The sequence below is a fragment of the Chelonia mydas genome, chromosome 19 (genome assembly GCF_015237465.2).
Source record: "Chelonia mydas isolate rCheMyd1 chromosome 19, rCheMyd1.pri.v2, whole genome shotgun sequence".
Lineage (NCBI taxonomy): Eukaryota > Metazoa > Chordata > Testudines > Cheloniidae > Chelonia > Chelonia mydas.
In genome coordinates this window covers 11245100-11264109 of record NC_051259.2, presented here as the reverse complement: position 1 = coordinate 11264109, position 19010 = coordinate 11245100, and the positions used below count along the sequence as shown (strand labels likewise).

The window sequence follows — 19010 nt, the reverse complement described above, 5'->3', positions numbered from 1 at the left end:
TAAACTGGTCATAAATAAATTTAGGCTGGAAATTAAGATGTCCAACCATCGGAGGAGTGAGGTTCTGCAGCAGCCTTCTAATAGAAGTGGAGCAAACAGCCTAACTAGTTTTAAGATAGATCTTGATAAAGTTATTAAAGGGATTATGACAGGACAAGGACTGAACTCAGTGACCCAGGAGATTCCTTCCAATCCCATGTTCCTGAGTCAAAATTCCTACCCCCTGTTGATTACTGTGACATTGGCCAGTCATTTCTATGTCTCACTTCCCCCTAGTTCCGAAAATACGGGAACTACACACCAGTCTCACAGGAGTGTTGTGAGGATTAACTAACTCTGGTAAAATGCCTTGAGGCCTTTGGTAAGCAATAGAACAGCCCAAAGTCATATTAGTCATAATTCAATAGAAACGCAATATGTTCTAAAACTCAGCACAGAGGCTGTAGCAAGGATTGTCCAAACAGGTGTTCAGGCAACATGGCTCCATAACCTATTACACACATTTCACTGCAGAGCTGAGTCATGCTTCACTTTAGGGCCATGTTCGCAGGTCTGTTGCAAAATGCCTTGCCTATTTAAAGGGAAGCCATTTTAATGCTCTGGCTGCACTGCAAATATTTAAGCATGATGCCACAATCTTCACATCTTTTAAGCAAATAAGAGCAGCATGTCAAATGTGTTAAGGAAGCACAATCTAGGACTAGGGCTTGGGCCTGGTTATGACATGATCAGACGCCTGCCTGCTTAAACACAGATTTTGTAATGTGGATGAATTGTCAGCACGGTTGAAAACCACTTTGCCCTATGTGATCTAAAGACAGCTACATGGCAGTGTGGAGAAAATATCGTGAGAAATGTTTCCTAGACTAGGCAGAGAAAACCAGCATAAATTGTGAGCCTTTTGGGGCAGAAATCATCTTTTTGGCCTGTTTTTGTACAGCACCTAGCGCCATGGGGGCTTGGTCCATAACTAGGGCATCTAGGCAGTATGGCGCTACAAATAGAAAATCATATGCATGAAAGGAAACAGATTTTAGAGAGCAATTTAAACATGAACACAATGAACCATGTAAAGCCTGCTGCATGGAAGTGGTCTTCAACTCTTTTCAGGTTTCTCCTGACAGTTCAGGTCCCCATGTAGTCAGGGCCTTTCAGCCATGGGTCCATCAGCTCCAAATCGGAGACAATCATAGTAGAGAACTTCCCCCCACTCTGCAGCTAACTTTTGAGAGCCTGACTCCATGGAACTGCTGTGCCCTGAAGGTTTAAAATACACATTGGTTGAGCTTTGTATTACTGCATTTGGATGCCGTCTCAAGCCTCATCCGCATTACACATTAGCTTGGTAGTGGGTACATTTGAGACATCCAAAGGAACTAAAAGAACGCTCAGACCTACATTACCCTTGGTTCAAGCCAATGCTTTTAGGTTCCCTTCACCTTATAAAAGTCATTCCACAAACATTAGATTTAATAAATTCAGGTATGCACAGCCCCGGTGATCAAATGACAACAAATACTAGGTCAATTTTCTGGTATATTTCACTTTGGACAATGTTACTTAGGTATCCCTACAAAATAGCCAGTTTATATTTCTGCCTCTCCTAGTAGCTTGCTAATATCTCGGAACTTATCTTTAGCCTTGAGTACAGCATGGATGTCTTACCAGAATGTAGTTTGAACTACGCTAAGCTTTTGTTCACTTCAGCTCTCCAGTGTATTCTGCGTTCCTTAACATTTGGACTGTTTTCTAAGGAATGTTTTCCTCCTTTAAAGAGTCACTATCATGACAAAAACCCTATTTTTTTCTTACCCATCACTAAAATCTCAAGCTATTGAAACTTACTTTAAAGATTTAGTTTGCCCAAGTTTCATGTCATAACTACTCCTGTCGCTTATGAAGAGGATGGAAATTAGTTTCCATTGCTCATATAATGCATCAACAATTTGGTTACTCATACAGCAGGGGGATGGTCAAACCCTCACCAGAAACTATTTCATTCGAGTCATATAATGCCATAGGTATTCATGAGAGACAAGGTGGGTGAAGTCATATGTTTTCTTGGACCAATTTCTGTTGGTGAGAGAGACAAGTGTTTGATCAACACAGAGTTCTTCTTCAGGCATTCATGGCATTTTACAGAGAAATAAAAATGTAGGTCTCTGTCACTTACAGTATTAGCAGAAATATTTTCATTAAGTATTACTAATGCTATGTTTTGTAACAAAAAGTTGGTAAACCCTACACTTTGGGTCTGATAATGACCTCTTAAAAGCACACCCTGGGCAATCTGGTGGCTAGGAGCCCTATTAAGAAAGTTGCCAAGCAAGGTTGCTTCATAAATCCATCAATCACATCCGCTGGAATTTTCATCAGCCAGTTTGGCATCAAGGAAGCCTCAGATTGGTCCATTTAGTCCTGACGAGTTGATACCACTGGAGATGAAAGAGTTAATCCCCAGACAGCCAAGGACACAGGGAGAGCCCAAGTGCATACAGCTATTTGTATGAAACACGAGAAGTCATCAGGTGTTCCTGGAGTTTCACTCTGAGTGAATGGAACATTTAACCAGTCACATCACTGAACGATAGATCAAGATCCAAGCACCACTGTTTAAAACCAGTTCCTTTATTGGTCATACCACTGAACCCCTCAGTCAGTGTCCGTAAGATTCGTTATGAAGAAATACTGCAGACTCCCCTTAATACAGTACACATGGGACCTTACCTCCCAACCTCCCACCCTCTCCTAGTACCTAAAATGCACTCTGACCTGGATTGGGGAGCCCACTGGAACATTTCTATTTCTTTCCAGTTAACATCTCTGACTTTTTTCCTGTTTTACTAAAGCTTTGTCTAGACTAGGAGTATGGGTATGCTGTTAGAACACATCAGCTAGTGATCTACAAGTCCAGTGTAGACACGGGCGAGCGGCAGACACCACTGATCTGGTCGATTTAATGTACCATCTCGACATACACACACACACCATAAATCATTTGAAAGCTTATGTCTATTTTAAGATGAGGTATGACGAGGTGCTGCCAAGCAGTGCCACTACTACAGAAATAACACATTAAAATGATCACTTTGAAATATTTGCAAGTTTCTGTCAGTTTAATGACTCTATGCATTATTTCAAGACATAAAATTGGATTTGTGACCTTAAAGCATCACAACCACCATTTAAAGGGTGAAATAAACTCTAATAATAAATTTGTACAGGTATCATGGACATTTAGTAGCGCTGGTGACATTTCTAGTCGACATCACTATCTTGTTCACCATTATGATCTCTGTGGAGAGTGCATGGGTTACTGTTAAATACTATGCACTCTGCAATTGAGCGGCACCTTCTTTGAATGTCTTCTGAAGGATGATACTCACTGCTGACTGAATTATGTGCCTCTTTATCTATCAGCCGAAGGACAAATTCCTGCACCAACTGGGGCACAAAAGTAGCTGGTCTCTGAAAATTACAATTACCTGTCTTTGGATAATATTCTGAGGCTTTCACTTTGGCTATTTCAGACCGAAGGATTGAAGCAGCATTATACAAAACCACTTGTTCGTTTGAAAGCCGATGATCAGGTTCACTCGCCGGAAGCCCATCCAAAAAACACTTGGATGATTTAAGGGCCTGCTTCAGATTACTAGAAGCTTGGATAGCATCAGCTAATGTTACTGTGCTGCATAGAACAACGGTAGACTTGCCTTGTCCGTGCTGTGAATGGAATGAAATTGCAGACCCATAGTGTTTTCCTAATCTTGCCTGTAATTTGCTACTGGAATAGCTTGCGGTTTCTATCTCTGACGGAAGTAGGGCTTTGTATCTTTGAAGCAGCTTGGATAGGAGAAGAGCTTTCTTGTTGTCCATAAGATCATTGTCTATCTCTTCAATCAGCTGATAAAATGCAACGTCATAAGGTGACTGTATTGTTGAAGTGCAACTTGATTGTTTTGCTTTAAGATTGGTTTTACTCAAGTAGGAAGAAATGCATCTTGAGTGATAAACGGCCTCCTTAGCAATCAAGTCTTCCACCGATACTCTGCGCATCATGTCAGCATCTCCTCTTTGAAGCGCCGCCTCCCTCAGATTGGCTGCTCTCTCAAATGTTCCTATTCTATGAAGTTTCTTGTCTTTCTTATGTGTTTTTCTTAGGCAAACAACGCAACAGGACCAATCGCTGGAGGATGTGCTTAAACCAGTGGCTACAGACTCGGATGAGCATGCTGCTCTCTGATCAGATTCAGAGTTGGTTTTCCTCCCTGGGTTCAGCATAACTCTGACATGTGCCAAATTCGACTTGCTTGTGTATTTCTGAAAGCAACCCCTGTGGTAGAGTATTGGTGGCACAGCGTCTAAACTAAAAAACTCACCCAGTAGCCGCCAGTACAATTCATCTCTCCTGGCTTCTGCTGCCAGCATCACAGAGTTCTGGCCAGCACTGGTGGCTTTTGACAGTTTTGCATTCTTTTGATTTTCTTGACAAACAACACATTTTTCAAAGTTTGTGGACAATCTTTTTTTCTTTGATCTAAGCTTTAAGGGGCTTGTATCCTCCATGTCTTCACATACCGTAACTGCCCTGTAGAGGTAAAATTCCCAAAGTATATTGTTAGCATTACTCACCACTACCACCGTTTTTCATTTTCTACAAGTATATAGACTTGTGCTAACTTGGATCTACGTTAATAGAAAAATTGCCAGTTTTGCTTAGTGAGCACTTGGACTGAAGCTCCACCGAAGCTGTGGATTGTCATCTCTAAGCCTAATACTGACCTGTGCATAAGTGTCACTGAATAAAAAAAACTAATTTCTAGAATATTTCAAAGACTAGTACTGCACACATATGCAATTACAGAGTAAAACCTTCTGCCAGGCAGACTAGATGCTACATTGTATGTACACAAGCTTACTAATGAAGAAGCATTAAATTATGAATTCATACACATTTATATAAGATCGTCCATACTGGGTCGGACCAATGGTCCATCTATGCCAGTATCCTGTCTCTGGCAGCAGCCAGTGCCAGATGCTTCAGAGGGAATGAACAGAACAGGGCAATTTCGAGTGATCCATCATCCCCTGTCCTCCAGTCCCAGCTTCCGGCAGTTTGGGGTTTAGGGACATCTGAAGCCTGAGGTTGTGTCCCTGACCATCTTGGATAATAGCCATTGATGGGTCTAGACCCCCCCTGAACTTATCTAATTCTTTTTTGAACTGTTATACTTTTGGCCTTTACAACATCCCATGGCAATGAGTTCCATAGGTTAACTGTACGTGTGTGGAATTTAAGCGGGTGACTCCTAGCTCTTGTGTTATGTGAAGGGGTAAATAACACTTTCCTATTCACTCTCTCCACCCCGTTTACAATTTTATAGACCTCGATCATATCCCCCCCTTAGTCATCTCTTTCCCAAGCTGAACAGACTTTTTTTTTAATCTCTCCTCATATGGAAACTGTTCCACCCCCATCATTTTTGTTGTCCTCACCAATTCTAATGTAGCTTTTTAGAGATGGTGTGATCAAAACTACGTGGGAGTACCGATGGAATGATATAGTGGCATGATGGTATTTTCTGTTTTATTATCTCTCCCTTTCATAGACTACCACCTTTCATAGACTATCAGGGTTTGAAGGGACTAGTCCAACCCCCTGCTCAAAGCAGGACCAATCCCCAGTTTTTGCCCCCGATCCCTAAATGGCCCCCTCAAGGATTGAACTCACAACCCTGGGTTTAGCAGGCCAATGCTCAAACCATTGAGCTATCCCTCCCCCCTAGATTCCCAACATTCTGTTCGCTTTTTTGGCTGTCACTGCACATTGAGCAGATTTTCAAGATCTCTTTCTTGAGTAGTAACAGCTAATATAGACCCTACCATTTTATATGTATAGTTGGGATTATTTTTTCCAATGTGCATTACTTTGCATTTATCAACACTGTATTGCATCTGCCATTTTGTCACTCCTTTTGAAATTCTGTGCAGTCTGCTTTGGACTTACCTATGTTGAGTAATTTTGTGTCATCTACAACTTTTGCCACCTACCTGTTCCAAATCATTTACCAATATGCTGAACAGCACAGGTCCCAGTACAGATCCCTGTGGAAACCCACTATTTATGTCTCACCACTGAACACTCATCATTTATTCCTACCCTTTGTTTTCTTTTAATCAGTTAAACGGAGAGGAGTCCAGTGGCACCTTAAAAACTAACAGATTTATTTGGGCTTAAGCTTTCATGGGTAAAAAACCCCACTTATTCAGATATATCCACAAAAGCTTATGCCCAGATAAATGTTTGTCTTTAAGGTGCCACCGGACTCCTGATTGTTTTTGTGGATACAGACTAACACAGCTACCCCTCTGATACTTTTAATCAGTTACTGACCCATGAGAGGTACTTCTCACTTATCCTATAGAACTGTAGAAGTGTAAGACTGGAAGTGGCCTCAAAAGTTCATCTAGTCCAGTCCCCTGCACTCAAGGGAGAATTACGTAATAGCTACACCATTCCTGACAGATGTTTGTCTGACCTGTTCTTAAAAACCTCCAACGATGGAGACTCCGCAACCTCCCTAGGCATTCTGTTCCAGTGCTTAAACACCCTGACAGGACTGTTCCAACCTATACCCACCCTTACTGCAATTTAAGCCCATTGCTTCTTGTCCTAGCCTCAGAGATTGAAAACAATTTCTCATCCTTCCTCCTTGTAACCTTTTACATACTTGAAAACTGTTCTGTCCCCCCCGAGTCTTCTCCTCTTCAGACTGAACAAACCCAATTTTGTCTGTCTTTCCTCACAGGTTGTTTCCTAGACCTTTAATCAGTGTTGCTGCTCTGGACTTTCTCCAATTTGTTTACATCTTTCCCGAACGGTGGTGCAGAGTTTGACACAATACTCCAGTTGAGGCCTTATCAGTATGGGGCAGAGCAGAAAACACGCCTGCTGATATATCCCAAAATGATGTTTATTTCTGCAACAGTGTTACATTGTTGGCTCATGTTTAGCCTGTGGTCCCCTGTAACACCCCCATTACCCCTTCCCAGGCAGTCATTTCACATGTGTGCAATTGATCGTTCCCTCCTAAGTGGAGTACTTTGCATTTTTCCTTATTGAATTTCATCTTCTATTTCAGACCATTTCTCCAAATCATTTTCAACCAAAGCACTTGCAACCCTTCCTAGTTTGGTATCATCTGCAAACAAAGATATTGAATAGAACCGGCTCCAGGAGCAATCCCCGTGGGACTCCACTCAATGTGGCCTTCCAGCTTGACTGAACTACTCCTCTCTGGGAACAGTTTTCCAACCACCATATGCACCCACCTCACAGGGGCGCTATCTACACTATATATGCTTAAGAGCCTTTGGTAAGGGACCTTGCCAAAGGCTTTCTGAAAGTCCAAGTACACTATATCTATTGGATCATCTTTCTCCTTCAAAGAATTGTAATAGAGTGGTGTGGCATGATTTCCCTTTAGTAAAGTCCTGTTGACTCTTTCCCCCATAACGTGTATGTGACACAAATTTGTCCTTACCATAGTTTCAACCAACCTGCCTGGTACTTAAGTTAGGCTTGCTGACCTGTAATTGCCAGCATCACCTCTGGAGACTTTAAAAAAAAAAAAAGTTTTACTATCCTCCAGTCATATGGTACAAAAGCAGATTTTAGTGATCTTTCCCTACTGACTCTTCAATCTGGGACAATTCTTCAGATCTGTTACCTAAAGAGGAATGGCTGGGGTGCACGGATCTCCCCTAAATCATCTGCAGTCAAAACCAACAAAATTCATTTAGCTTCTCTGCAATGGTCTGGTCTTCCTGGAGTACTCCTTTAGCACTTCAGGCTTCCCACTTCTGTACTTAAAAGAATCTATCTACTACTACTGGTACACAATCTTCACTGGGGGACTGGCCTGGTCAGCCAATTTCATTGGAAAAATCAGAGATATTCACCATTTTCACTTGATGTTAAGCAGCTTCATCATTCCTGATGAAATGATTTACCTATGCAAACCCAATAAAAGTCTTAATACATTAGGTAGGTTAGATCCATAAATACCACACTAAGATGTTGCAATGAACAGTAAAAACCAGGGTCAGGCCTGTTGAAGTGTTTCTGGAACTGTGCAAAATCTGACAATGTTGTAACTGTGTTAGTCCCAGGATACTGAAACAAGGTAGATGAGGTAATTTTTCTTGGACCAGCTTGTTAGTGAAAGAGCAGCTTTTGAGCTACACAAGCCTCATTTCAAGACTGTGTAGCTCAAAAGCTTGTCTGTTTCACCAAGCAGAAGCTGGACCAAGAAAAGGTTCTCTCACCTACCTCGTCTCAAAAATGAGACTTGTTTAGGTACCATTGTTTCACTCACCTACAGGCTAACAGCAATGCTTGACAACTCTACATCTAAATATAAGCTTTCAAATGATCTATGCTGTGGGTGAGTACATTAAACTCACTTTGGAGAATTGCCACACACTTAACGAGGCATGTACTAAGCTGAATTAAAGCCTAGGCTGTATTTAGTGCAGTTTAACATATTTAGGCAATAGTCAATGGCATTTTTAGAATGTGTTATCCCAGGGGTTCTCAACCTCTCTTTTGGAGGCCTCCACAAAATGATATAAAAAGTCCATGGTCCAGCTGTGCCACAATTGGTTTTCTGCACAAAAAAGCCAGGGCAAGCATTAAGGGGGAGCAAGTAGGGCAATTGCTTAGGGCCCCCACAAAGCTGTTGCTCAGGCTTTGGCTTCAGCCCCACGTAGCATGGCTTCAGCTTTCTGCCTCGGGCCCCACCCAAGCAAGTAACTCTGACCCTGCATGGTGGCCCCTCTGAAACCTGCTCACAGCCCCCCCAGGAGGTATGGACCCCTGGTTGAGAACCACTGTGTTATCCAACATGGTGTAACACAACACCCATAATAATCCTTGTCTAGGTAAACCTGAGTTGTCTACACTGACAAAAATAAGACATGCGACTCACCACGAGTAGTAGCAATTGTGGAAAATGTAGTGAGAGCAGGTTACAGAACACGGTGAGCTGAAATGTTACACACACTTGAGTCCTCTCTATATGAATTTCCACCACTAATGCCACCAGCGGGATCTACACCTAGGGTATCTGTGGCAGGGTGAACTGATTTAAATCAAGGCAATTTAAAGCATGATTTAAATCACCGATTTTAACCAATCTTTCCATTTGTATTTCAGTTATTTTCTAAAGACAGTGGATATAACCATTAAAACATGTTGATTTAAAACTAAATAGAAAAGCCTTTATGCCAGATTTGGTCCATCATTTTCGCTAACTAGAACAGTACACGTAAACATGTATTTAAGCAATTATATAGCTTAAAATTCAGATTTTTAGTAATTTATAGTCCAATTTTAGTATGGCAAATGGTGGGTGATAATAAATTGCTTATTTACTAATTAAGTTTATTCATTTGTGTCAAACTGCTTTAAAATGGCAACTGAAATTATTTTAACAAACACACAAAATAGCATACAAAATTTTTATTAAACAAACAAGCCCTTATTACAGTACATGACCTATTGTGCCATATCTATAAAGCTTGACCTCAGAAGCAAGATTTTCCCGTTTCTTTCTTTACATTGGAAATCAGCCAGTAAGTTTTTTGATACACTTATGGATTCAGTAAATTTTTTATTAAAATGTTTTTAGACTATTATAAACGTACGCCTTAACATTTTATATTAAACTCAGATCTCATTTAACAGAGTGAGACATAATTTAAATTAAAAAAATCCAATTTAAATTAAAAAATCATTTTTATCGACCCTGTGAATTATGAAACCAATTTTGCCAAAGTAAATGCAGCCCTACTCCATTTGTCAGGCTACCTGGAGACTACACAAAGCACTAAAGGAGTAGAACTAAAACCAGAACTCTCCTATCCGTGCAAAACGTAACATATGACCACATCTACATTCTTCCTTTACAGAACCTTGTTAAACCTCTTTTCACTAACTCCTCTTGTTTTCTTTAATTTAACCATGAGATCAGAAGTTAGCATACCAGGTCATTAGAATAACTAATCATCCATAAAATAAGGGAATAAAATATAGTACTAAAATACTATCCAGTCAAAAGAATAGGAGACCAGGACATGAATGTGAAGAACTACTGCAGGAATCCTGCTGGAAAATGGATCCAAAAGAGAACTCAAATATGGAACCTGAAAGAGCGAACCCTGTAATCCAGCTGCTTCTTCATTTTACCTGGAGAAAGAATAAAGCTAGAGGTCAGTGGTTTTGTTTTATGGGATTTTCCTAGGTATTTTAAACAAAGTTATCAGTGTTAGTGTGAGACAGGAGAATGTCGTGGTTAAAGCCTATGACTAGTCAAGAGACCTGGATTCTATTCCCAGTTTTGACTTACTTCCTTTCTTACTTTCTTATTTCACACACACCCTCCCTTCCCATACGTAGTAGGCTAATGTTGATACTTCACAGGGAATGTAGCAAGGTTTAATTCAAGAATAACTGCAAATCTTGATAAAAATGCATATATGGAGTGCAAATGATTTCCAAAAAGGTAAGGCCATATTGTAGGGATTTCACTCCCTCTTGCCTTGCCATAATATGCAGATTAAATCATGGCCCTCAACCCCACAGCTATGGGAGACTTTCATAGGCTTCAAGATTCCTGTCTTCCACTGCTCTGTTGCAATACCCAAACTAGGCAGCCCCGTTGTCTTCTCTACTGGAAGTTATGGGAGATTAGGTCACCTTAATCCAGCCTCAACAAATTTAAACACCATGGGAGCCAACTGAGCATACATATTGCAGGGTGTAATCAAAATAATTTAGCCCCACAGTAGTGATCTATGCAGATTCTCATGCTTTTCAGTAAGGCAGGTTTTTTGTAGTTTCAATTTCCTCATAGCAGGTTATAATCTACATTTGAGGACCACACCATGGTCACACAAGTTCAGGTCCCATCTGTCCCTTAGAAGCTACAAGGCTTGAAGGCTAACCTTGTGTTGGTCCAACACAGAGTAATTCCTCTGGATAGCTACAATGAAGTGAAACTTCTATGATAAATTTCAGAGTAGCAGCCACGTTAGTCTGTATTCACAAAAAGAAAAGGAGGACTTGTGGCACCTTAGAGACTAACCAATTTATTTGAGCATAAGCTTTCGTGAGCTGTAGTTTATGCTCAAATAAATTGGTTAGTCTCTAAGGTGCCACAAGTACTCCTTTTCTTTCTATGATAAACTAAGGTACTTTACAACTGATTCCATACAGCTTTTATATACTAATCAACAAAGCTAAAGAGCTTTTGCTAATAAACATCAGCTATGAATGGCAAAAAATCTACATGTCTATGAAGAAGTAATGGATAGTACATTACTCACCTTTTCAACTGATGCAACATAGCACCTGAAGCTAGAACAAAAAAAAAGTTTTCAGATGAGTTGATAATTCATCCCTCTTATATCAGATTTCCTTACAGTTCACTGAAGTGTGTTTTTAACACTCACATGCACAACCCTGGCAATAAAGAAGCTATCTGACTGATGCAATGTCTCCTGCATGGTTTATCTCCTCAGTCACAGTCCGAGGACTCAGAGAAGCAGTAGGAATATGCAGGCTGCAGACCAGAGGCCCAAGCTTATTCTCCAACGTCGTGGAATGGGACTATACGTCATGGAGCCCGAAGGCCTACGCTCCCGTACGCCACACGGGTAGAGCCAAGAGAGAGCAACTTCTCCGGATGCCCACGTTGGATTGAAATAATGTACTCTAGCACTGTTTTACACTAGTCCATACACCACTGAACTACCCACCCAGTTAGCTTCCCAGATGCTAAACTTTACTGAATTCCGACCCCATCCATGCAGTGGCCCAAAATCCACAATGCAAAGCATGGGTATACATCATGCATCAGTTACGCAAATGTACTAGATAGACCTTTGACCAAATGGGCGACACAAAGGCTGTTTTATAAACACTGAAATGGGCTGATGTAGGTGAACTAGAATTCATATCTGATCTATATCAAAACGGAAATTTTTATGGACAAGAACAAAGATCTATAGTCAGTCACCGAAAAGGCAAAAGGACTACAACATAGCTTCTAGATTTCAATTATACAAAACCATATATGCATTGGGAACACTGCTGTAGACACAAGATTTCAAATATACCACTCCACGCTCCCCCAAAAGCCTGATCCTGCAGCCAGACAACAGAGTGCTCCTCTATTGTGAGAAAGCAGGATCACCACCTATGCTTTCTAACAGGGGTGGTTCAGGTTTAGTTAAACTTTGCTATCCTTGATGAGCCTTCTCCATCTCCAGGATTCGATGTTACTTGGGGTAAACTGGGCTACCATGCAGACCCAGCCCAAGTGTGCAAGAAAACAATACTAGGGAGTGGAAGGTATTTATGTACACATAGAAAATTATAAGTCCTCACCTTGTGGACAGGCATCTGCTGCTTGCAAAGCTGCTGAAATAGAACAAGCAAACACATGTTAGAACAACTGAATGAATCCCTGCTCAATCTGCCAATGGAGTTTGATAGGGTTGCAGAACATGGCTTCTCAGAGCGAAGAAGCAATCTGAGTAATGCAATGTCTCCTGCATGGTTTATCTCCTCAGTCACAGTCCGAGGACTCAGAGAAGCAGTAGGAATATGCAGGCTGCAGACCAGAGGCCCAAGCTTATTCTCCAACGTCGTGGAATGGGACTATACGTCATGGAGCCCGAAGGCCTACGCTCCCGTACGCCACACGGGCAGAGCCAAGAGAGAGCAACTTCTCCGGATGCCCACGTTGGATTGAAATAATGTACTCCAGTCCATACGCAATTGAACCACTCACCCAGTTAGCCTCCCACATGCTAAACTTTAATGAATTCTGACCTCATAATGCAGTGCCCGAAAACCCTCAATGCAAAGCATGGGTGTACACCATGCACCAGTTACACAAATGTGTTAGACATACCATGGGTAATGCTCGGAAAACTGAACTCTGACCAAATGGACCTCAGAAGTCTGTTTTATAAACACTGAAGTGGGGTGATGTACGTGAACTAGAATTCAAATTTGATCAAAATGGAAATTTGTATGGACCAAAACAAAGATCTAGAGTCAGTCAATGAAAAGGCAAAGGGACTACAACATAGCTTCTAAATTTCAATTATTACACAAAATCATATATGCACCGAATCATAGGTTATTAGCGTTGTTAGAGGCCTCAGGAAGTCATCTAGTCCAATCCCCTGCTCAAAGTAGGGCCAATACCAACTAAATTGAGAACACTTGTTGACACAAGATTTCAAATGTATCACTCCACACTCCCCCAAAAGCCTGATCCTGCAGCCAGACAACAGAGTGCTCCTCTATTGTGAGAAAATAGGATCACCACCTATGCTTTCTAACAGGGGTGGTTCAGGTTTAGTTAAACTTTGCTATCCTTGGTGAGCCTTCTCCTTCTCCAGGATTCAATGTTATTTGGGGTAAACTGGGCTACCATGCAAAGCCAGCCCAAGTGTGCAAGAAAACAATACCAGCAAGTGGAAAGGTACCTTTATGTACAGAGAAAATTGTAAGTCCTCACCTTGTGGACAGGCATGCGCTGCTTGCAAAGCTGCTGAAACAGAACAAGCAAATAACCTGTTAGAACAGCTGGGCCCATGGGGTTTGACAGGGCTGCAGAACGTGCCTTCCCAGCGGGAAGAAGCCGTCTGAGGGATACACGGTCTCCTGCAGGGCTGATGCCCCCAGACGCAGTCCGAGGGCTCAGAGCAGCAGCAGGAACCGGCAGGCTGCAGACCAGAGGCCCGGCTTGTTCTCCAACGCGGGGCAAGGGGCCTGCGCTCCAGTGCGCCGCACCGGCAGAGCCGAGCGCGCAACCTCTCTCCGGGGCCTCGCTGGACGCCGGACCCAGGGGAGCCCCCCGGGGGCAGCACGCGGCGCCGCCCCTCCCCCCGCGAGAGGCGCCGGGGGATGGGCCGAGCTTGAGGCCCAGGCTCCAGTCAGGGGAGGGCCCAGGCTGCGGCCCTACCGCCCCTGCAGGGCCCGGGGCTCCTGCCCGGCGTGTGGGGGGTCCCCCCACCCACCAATCAGCGAAGCGGGCCCGCGAGCAATCATGATGCCCGCCGGCCGCCGTTCGAACCCCCTGGCCCCAAGCCCGGCCTCCCCTGGGCCGTGGGTGGGAGAGGAATCATGACCCCCCCCCGGGCCGCCATCCCCTTCTCCCCCCGCAAGCACCCATCTCTGTTGCTTACGCACGCGCCCCGCCAGCCCCGCCAAGCCAGGCCCGGCCCCACTCCTGCCACACACCTCGCTCCGAGGAAAAAGAGGGACAGAAGTGGGGCAACGAGAATTTATAGCACCCAGGGCACGACGGGAAGAGCTGGTCCAGAGCGCATGCGCTGCAGCGGTGAGCCGGAAACGGCGGGGCGGGGCTTGCGTTGCGTTGCGTCGCGTCGCGTCGCTCGGGGCGGGCCCAGACGCCAACGGCTCCGTGGGTCAGCGACAGGGTGGGGCGCGCGCGCGCGCTGCGCCATAGCTCTCTGGCCGGGGGCGGAGGCTCCCTGAAGCGCATGCGTACTATCGATCTCGGGCGGGGAAAGGCTCGGCCTTCGTGCGGCCGCTTCTCCCCTCCCAGGGCGGTGGCTGCGGGGAGCCCAGACAGCGCCCCCTGCAGGGCCGCCCTAGACCAGCAGCGGGTGGGGGGGTGGGGCAGGGGCAGGCAGGCCCAGACAGAGAGGGGGAGGGGTCACCCTTTGCCTCAGCCAGGGGATCTGCCAACAAACGTTTTGGGGGCCGCGGGGTGTGGCCGCCGACTCTTGCTGACAAACAGATACGGTGCAGTTACTGTGGGTGGGGGTGGGGGGGCTGGATAATAAAACGGATGCTGGGAAAGGTGAAATCTGCATGTTTGTTAATATCACCGAGCCTGGCGCCAGGCTTGGGGGGCTGCTTCTGTTGTTAAGGACAAAAGGGGAAACAGAGCGAAGTCAAATATTTCAGGTATTCCAGCTGCGGATTCATTTTTCACCGACCGAGAACGTTCCGGACCTTTGCAGAATCTCACGGAACCTTCCAGACGTGGAGGACGGAGAACGACACTTTCCTTGAACCGCCGAGAGGGCAGGCCGCCGTGCCCCCCACGCGTAGAGAAGGGGCTAAACAGGGTTCACATGCTACGGCGGTCAGCTCCTGCTAGGCTGTCTCATGGTGGTCCGCCTAATGGTGATGCACTTCTTGATGTTGGTACATTTCAGTTATCCGTAAAATTAAAGTTTCTGGATCCGTAGAGCAGCGGTTCTCAACGCGGGGCCCGCGGCCCCAGCAGCACAGAGCTGCGGCGGACGTGACATCCTCAGGGCCATACAGGTACTATTGGATGCGGATGCGCCCCACCCTGGTAAACAGGTTGAGAACCACTGTCTTGGAGCAGTGGTCTCCAAACTTTTTTTGACCACGCACCCCTATCTGTAAAAAATTTTTGAGCGTGCACCCCCACTGTATGTATATTTATTTATGTATAAATTATATACATGTATTACTGTACTAATATATTGTATAAATTATAAAACAAAAAATAGAAATTAAAAAACGATAAGAAAAAAATATTTTAAAATAGTTTTAGTTATTAACGGTACAAAAACCTTTTTGCTCTCACTAAAAAAAATTAATGTTTTTAGTGAGAGCAATGTGATTGAATATGCTTTATTTTTGAAAATCTTGTTTTAACACTGATACAGCGGGCGCTCAGGGTGGGGTGCGAGGTCTGGGAAGGAGTTAGGGGGTGGGAGGGCGCTCAGGGTAGGGGTGCGGGAGGAGGCTCAGGGCTGGGGCAGGCAGGGGGTGCGGAGAACTTACCTGGGGCAGCTCCTGTTTGGTGCAGGGGGTGTGCAGGTGGCTCTGCGCAGCGCAGCACCACCCCCATGGCCACGATTCTGAGAGCCGCAATTCTGTGAGCTGCCCCCCCTGGCAGGCAGGGCCACCCGGACCGCAGGGGCTTTAGGGGCTTCAGGGCCCTGGCCTGCAGCTCTAAAGCCCCTTTCGGAATGCAGCCCTGAGAGCACGGGCCGGAGGACTCAGGAAGAGCAGGGGCAGCCCCACAGCCAGAGAGAAGCGGCGCTTTCCCCTTCAAAGCGCCGCTTCTCTCCGGCCGACTTTCAAGGGGAAAGTGCCGCTTCTCTCCAGCTGCTGACTGCGCGGCTGTCCCTGCTCCTCCACAGACTGGAGGACTGAGGGCTCCCCCCGGCCCCGACGGCACTCCTGCTGCGCCCCGCAATCGATAGACTTACACATCCCCCTTTGGAGACAACTGTCTTAGAGGAAACTAGTTTTAGTTGCTTACATATGGCATGAATAAATACAGGTTTACAGATCCTAGTGTGCAAATTTATCATCTTATATGACAGGACTAAAATCATGCCTGCAAATCGTGCATTGAAGTCATGAAATGGGCAACAAATGCAATAAAAAATAATTTATTCAGAAGTTTAACAAATGGGTGGGGGGAGGGGTGCCGAAGACTATCCTCGCCTGGGGCACCATTTGGTCTAGGGCCAGCTGCGTAAAACAGGGTAGCGTAGACCAGGCCTAAAGGTTTGAGACAAAGTCAGCAGTGGAGACCAAAGAGCAAGACGTCAGCAGGCCTCAGTAAGGGCGCACTGGCAGAAATCAGTCTCTACTTCATCCCATAGAATTTCAAACAGGTCCCTAAATCCCGTGAGCAGATGGACCTCACTAACCTAATGGTTCTCCCCAGGCCCATTCATATACAAATGCACAGAAGCAAGTGTACTCCAGCTCACAAGCTACCGTAATATCTATGAAAACAGTATTTCATCTTTAAGATTCAAAAGGCCTTAACCTACTATATAGCAACATGGCAGAAATGCTATTGCTCTTGAGGGTGGAGGCCAGCAGCCAGCTAGTACACAGTCTGCTGTACAATGCAGGTGAGAGGACTAGGACAACAACATTCCCTATCCTTACAAACAACATCCTGAGGATCTTCAGTCTAAGGTGGACAGGAGCTTAGTCATGGTCTCATCTGACAGACCTGCAAAGAATAAAACCGCACAGAACTTAATTGCTCCTTCTCAAGAGGGATTTGCAGTGGTCCCCATTATTTCTCACCTTCCTGTTAGTGGCACAAAATGAAAGACAAGTTGTTTTGTTTACAAAAAAAGTCCTAAAATACTTTTATTTAATAATTAAAATTTGTCAACGGGAAGACAGATATACAATGCAATCATTTAGTCTAGAGAGATTTTGTACATCAGGGAAGCAATCTGGAAGTGCAATGCACCAGGTTCCATATTGTTTTCTATAAAGGGAACTTCAATCTTTGCCTCTTGCTTGTGAATCATTGTTTTTGGGGACTATGAGGGAACCCTGAAGAAACAAGAAATTATCCCCAGTGACTCCTTGCTCTAAGAGTATGACGACTGAGGTGAAACAAGGATTAACTGGATCTCCTGGGGTGTGAAGGCAGCAGATGAGGGTGCCACATTACACCCCGTAGGACTGACCCAGCAGATACTTGGCACATCATGGAAGAAGGGCAGTACCAAGAACATGAAAAGGCCTCCACACTAGGCAGGCAGACATACATAGGATTCATGAGCACAGACCTCAAGCACACTAATGCCGACTGCTAGTCGGCACAAGCTGTGAGTGACCTCCAGCAAAGAGAGTGAACAAGCAACAAACAAAACACGCCAGTGATCCAACAATACAGAACCCTCCACCCCCCAGTAAAATCCCAAATCCCCCATATTCTTGAGTAACATCTCCCCCGCCCCATTCCAAGTGTCGCTTCACCCCCAAGGGACAAATGCCATGCACATCGCTACAGCTGTAGCTTATGTCAGCCTTAAAGACATTCAGTAAGAACTGATAAGAGAACATTCTCAGAAGACTGACTGGTTTTAAGGTCACTTTTTAAAACCTCTTCCCCTCCACAGTGTAATTCTCAAAATTTCCAGGAGGTTTCGCTATGAGAATAGGAAAAGGCAAGTTTCACCCTGATCCGGGAGAGTGTAAAAAAAATAGAGGAAGCCACAATCAAAGAAAACTTATTACATACCACAACTTCCTGAAATTAAAAACAAAACTTTAAAAGGCAACCGTTGTTTCCTGTGTCTGTAGCTCCCATTAAACAAGACTTAATTGTCTCACGACAAGGCCTGTTAGCACAGGAGCAGGTTCGTGGGTTTGGTTTTTGTAAAATAAAAAATTCAGTTTACAAGATGCAGCATATGTTGTTAAGATCTATACAATTTCCCTTCCAGGGCAACATATCATTGGTCAGTAGTGATTCAGAATATTAAGTACATTAAAAAGAAGCAAGCAAAACCAAAAATAGTCACATGTCAGTTTCCTGCCAGGTCAGCATTTTTTAAAAAGGTTTCCTTTGTACACAGCAAATATACACACATGCTTCCCAGCTCTCTGGAACATCAGAGCTTAGATTATTTTTTCCCCCTTCCCAAAAAGGGAAAAACAAAGTTCCAACCAGTTTGTAAGGACTATTTACAGTGGAGAACAGGGCTCATCGGGAGCAATAAAGGGAGCTGGGGGAGGAGTGGAAGAGCTCAGTTCCAATGCCGGTGTGGTCCTCAGGAAGGTGAGCCGGGATGCCTGGATGCCCTGGGGGAGTATTGCTGTATCATGCGAGGTATAGTGTTCAGTTCCAGCCTGATGGCACTCGAGATGCGTTTGTTCCAGTGAAATGCTACATTCAGATAGGATCCCCCTGCGCCCCAGCTCAGAGCCCTTTTCTAGGTATGTTTTCAAGGCAAAGCTTGGATGAGCCCCAAGGTTCTCCTCCACTATATTGCCCAGGAGATGGAAATAGCACGCGCTTTCAATCCTCTCTCCTCTGGTCTCTCTCATTCCCTCTTCTGGAGGATCATGGCCGGTGGAACCTAAAATAGAAGAGTAAAACCAGTGTCACACCTGGAATTTGGGTAAACTGTAAGGAAATGTTATGGATGTTAAAATA

General features: G+C 44.4%; 2 protein-coding genes and 2 non-coding genes across 40 annotated transcripts in view; all 4 read right to left on the bottom strand.

Annotated features, from left to right (window-relative positions):
• Nucleotides 1-899: 899 nt before the first annotated feature.
• LOC114020616 lies at nucleotides 900-15571 on the bottom strand. Of its 30 annotated transcripts, none has more exons than XM_043531955.1 (5): nucleotides 14266-15571; nucleotides 13596-13628; nucleotides 12452-12481; nucleotides 11389-11419; nucleotides 900-1257 (listed from the first exon to the last, which is right to left on the bottom strand). In XM_043531955.1, exons 1-5 carry the CDS (start codon nucleotides 14583-14585, stop codon nucleotides 1219-1221), a joined length of 453 nt encoding a protein of 150 aa, XP_043387890.1. In that variant the 5' UTR covers nucleotides 14586-15571; the 3' UTR covers nucleotides 900-1218. The 30 variants fall into 30 exon arrangements, 27 of the variants coding, with proteins under 27 accessions (XP_043387890.1, XP_043387894.1, XP_043387893.1 ...); XM_043531959.1 differs by having other exon boundaries at nucleotides 14321-15571; XM_043531958.1 differs by having other exon boundaries at nucleotides 12452-12484; nucleotides 14321-14622.
• On the bottom strand, nucleotides 11554-11760 carry LOC114020628. The gene has a single exon (XR_003565431.1). It is a non-coding gene; the product is annotated as a small nucleolar RNA SNORA73 family (small nucleolar RNA).
• On the bottom strand, nucleotides 12607-12813 carry LOC114020625. The gene has a single exon (XR_003565428.2). It is a non-coding gene; the product is annotated as a small nucleolar RNA SNORA73 family (small nucleolar RNA).
• Nucleotides 15572-17175: 1604 nt separating the features above from the next.
• Nucleotides 17176-19010, bottom strand: part of PHACTR4 (phosphatase and actin regulator 4) — a 97306-nt gene continuing 95471 nt past the window's right edge. For all 8 annotated transcript variants that reach the window (XM_037881662.2, XM_043531952.1, XM_043531949.1 and 5 more), the window contains one exon: nucleotides 17176-18933. In XM_037881662.2, coding sequence (XP_037737590.1) covers nucleotides 18918-18933 — 16 coding nt within the window. In that variant the 3' untranslated portion in view covers nucleotides 17176-18917. The remainder of the gene's footprint in view (nucleotides 18934-19010) is intronic.

Excerpts from the sequence above, each read along its gene's own strand:
- LOC114020616 (XM_037881740.2), bottom strand. The coding sequence starts at position 14,585 with ATGCGCTTCAGGGAGCCTCCGCCCCCGGCCAGAGAGCTATGGCGCAGC. Across the intron at positions 11,420-12,451 it reads AGCAGATGCCTGTCCACAAG|CTTCAGGTGCTATGTTGCAT; the intron begins GTGAGGACTTAT and ends TTTTTGTTCTAG. Across the intron at positions 4,589-11,388 it reads ATGTTGCATCAGTTGAAAAG|GGCAGTTACGGTATGTGAAG; the intron begins GTGAGTAATGTA and ends TTACCTCTACAG.